This window comes from Phytophthora sojae, assembly GCF_000149755.1.
Source record: "Phytophthora sojae unplaced genomic scaffold PHYSOscaffold_14, whole genome shotgun sequence".
Taxonomy (NCBI): Eukaryota; Oomycota; class Peronosporomycetes; order Peronosporales; family Peronosporaceae; genus Phytophthora; species Phytophthora sojae.
This window is the reverse complement of record NW_009258128.1, coordinates 1728335-1731313: the sequence shown is the minus strand read 5'-3', so window position 1 is coordinate 1731313 and position 2979 is coordinate 1728335. Positions and strand designations below refer to the sequence as shown.

The 2979-nt window shown below is 56.1% G+C and overlaps 1 protein-coding gene across 1 annotated transcript; it reads right to left on the bottom strand.

Moving 5' to 3' along the window:
- Nucleotides 1-66: 66 nt before the first annotated feature.
- PHYSODRAFT_341849 (hypothetical protein) lies at nucleotides 67-2808 on the bottom strand (the record flags this gene model as incomplete). Its single annotated transcript, XM_009540205.1, has 6 exons — nucleotides 67-180; nucleotides 273-371; nucleotides 445-1020; nucleotides 1183-1977; nucleotides 2178-2605; nucleotides 2700-2808. Coding segments are annotated over 6 exons (2121 nt in total), but the record flags the coding sequence as incomplete, so codon positions are not given.
- Between the last annotated feature and the right edge of the window lie 171 nt (nucleotides 2809-2979).

Genomic DNA, 2979 nt, shown 5'->3' with positions numbered 1-2979 from the left:
AGGATCCCCGATCTTCTTTCGCAGCCGATCGATCTCCTCCGGAGTGTTGAACTCCAGATCTCCCACCTTGATATCATCGATCTTCACCTCATCTGTCGTCGAGATCACAATTTCAGGAAGCACAGCTAATTCACCTTCGACATCTTCTGCTGACAGATTTCCGCCCTCGTGGTAATGGACCTGATCATCAGCGCCAACATCTCGATTCGGTTCGGATGCAATGAGGTCGTCCCGATTTGAAGTGGGTTTGGCCTCCTTTTCCAGCTGATCACCTCCAACGATCGACGAGTCTTCATCCACTTGCGGCAGTCGTTCAGATGCAGGCACACCGTCGACTGCTGTATGGTCACTTGATCTCGACTCTTCCACAGCTAAGACCGCAAAAGGGTGTGTCCGATCGGTACTCCCGCCCCCAAGATCTGGTTCGACGGCACAACCGTCGACCTGATCGGCCGATGGCAAGTGAGGGGACACGATTTCGCCTTTCTCAGCTACTTTACCACCGGAATCCACATAATCTGGCTTCCCCTCTGGATCGCCAGCACGATCATCTTGCGGCTTCGCGTCATCTATCGGTGCATACGCTTGATCCGTGATCGGCGAAGGCTGGGAGTCCAGCCCCACCTGTTTCCGCTTTGGAGAGCATTCCTCCTCCGATCCGGAAGGTTCACACACCGACTCAACAGGATCCGACCGTGGGTCTGGTGGATCTCCGACGAGGACAGTTGAAGCTGACGACCCCGACTCCTCTGTCACGCGATCACCGTCCTGCAACGGTCCGCCCCCTGATCTAAGAGTATCAACGACGGCCACCCCCGGATCAGGGCTCATTGCCTCCGGTTCGCTTGGTGGATCGGATGGACCCATCGATTGATCGACGATCGGGGATACCTTGCGTCTCTGGAGGATGGCTCGGGGCGTTGGATAAATCGGTCGCTCGACGGCAGGTACTGGAGGTCCCGTTGGTGCCTCCTGGTTCGTCGGCCGGTCATCTGTCGTGGCTTGAAAGGCTAGATTCTGCTATTCCATGTATCGACGAGATCCAATCGACACTTGTCCTGGGATCCGGGGTATCCGATCTCCGGCCAGCCACATCCCGATCCGTTCATTCCGATGCAAGACAAGGTCTTCGTCGCTGATGTTAGTAACCTGGAGATATCTGATCCTGCCGGGTCCTCGGACCACGGTTGGCACCCAGCGATCTCCTCGGGTGACCCAGAGCTTTTCTCGATCCGTCACCTTCATTCGCAGCGGAAGCTCGATCGAATCCCCGATCGCGATCTGCATTCCCTGATCCACACACACGTGTCGGACATTGTCGTTGTACAGTTGACGCCGTCCGCTAAGCTGGATCTTGACTTCGTCGGGGAGAGAGGTAGAGCCGTCCGCAAGATCGAGGCGGATCCCCGCTGGAACCATAAAGTTCATACCCAGGATCGCCTCTTGTCCTGATTGATCGCCAACCCAGATATCGAAGAAATACAACAGCGATCCTGCCAGCGTAACCTTGATCCTGGTCCTTCCTTCCGTCATGTACACGCTTTCGCCAATCCTCACACATTCCTGGCTCTGACTCGTGTCGACATAGCACCCCACCTTACGAGCAAAGGCGGTGTCCACGATGGACACCTCGGCGCTGGTGTCTAAGAGTAAGATCGACTTCTCATTGTTGATCTTGCCAGTGATCTTGGCCTGACGGAACCACTTACCTGGCGAATGATGTTTCCAGTACCCTCTAGACTCCCCAGGGAGGAGATCGGGCACCACATCGCCAGATCTGCGGTGTTCGATGACGCGAGGCAGACTTCGATCGCGATCATGCTCCGGGATCTCGGTCGTCACTTCTCCATCAGATGGCTTGAACCATTCTTCCGGTCTGCGTTGTTTCCAATAGCCCCGCGTCTCTCCAGACTGGAGATCCAAGGGCACTTCGGCGTCAGAACGGCTGAAGTCGGCCGATCGATGTAGACTTAAGACCTGGGTGGCAGATTTCGCATGCAGATCACATGTATTACCGCGTAGATCATTCCGTCCACTTACTCGATCTACCGTGTTCTTGTTCACGAATGCATAGATGCAATACCTAGAACGCTCGGCTCGTACCGGATTCCAACCCGGCGAGCGTCCTAGTTTAACATCTTCTCGGTGATCGCGGGCAACATGCCAGCGTGCTTCACCGGGTTGAACCATTGACGGATCTGGTTGTAGAATTCCTCCATCGGACACTTGCCCATCTCGTGTAGTTCACCACATCCACGACACACAAACAGGCAGCGATCCGCCGGATGACCTCGCTTGCCACACTTCTCGCACGGCAAACGTCTCCAGCAATCGAGATCGGTGTGTTTCCGCGATCCACGGTGTGAGCAGCGGTTTGGTCGCTCCGATCCGTCAGGTGAAGATCGCAATCGTGGATCCGATCGAGGTGAGTCATGGTTGATCTGCGCTTGGTTGCTTCGATCCGGCTTCGTCGCGTCGCCCCCAGCGTTGCGGGACTTGTCCTCGGCCGACGCTAGGTAAACGCGACGTAGATCACCCCCCGAGTCCGATCCGTCTGATCCCGTGTCCGATCCAGACCCCTGGCTCGCGATCTGCACTGCACGCACTGCCCGCTTGGTTGCACAGCTGGTGCTGAGGTCGGAACTTTCTGACGATACTTCGATCCAAAGGCGGATCGCTTCTGTCTACTCTTCGCGCACTCTCGAGCGCGCAGGACTTCCTCCAGATCTTCCGCGTCCGCAACCCGGAGTAGGGTGAGCTGATCGGCCAGTTCCGGATCGCCCAGTGTCTCGATAAAGTGTTCGACATGTTCTCGGCGGGCCTTGGAATCCCCGTCCTTGATCTTCAATCTTGCACGTAGAGCCGCCACATTCAGTCGATGAGGTACTCCAACGGCGATTCATCCGATCTCTTGCGAGAATGATAATACTGCCAAGCGACCGATACTCCCAGGCCACAATACTGGATCTGGAAACTCCG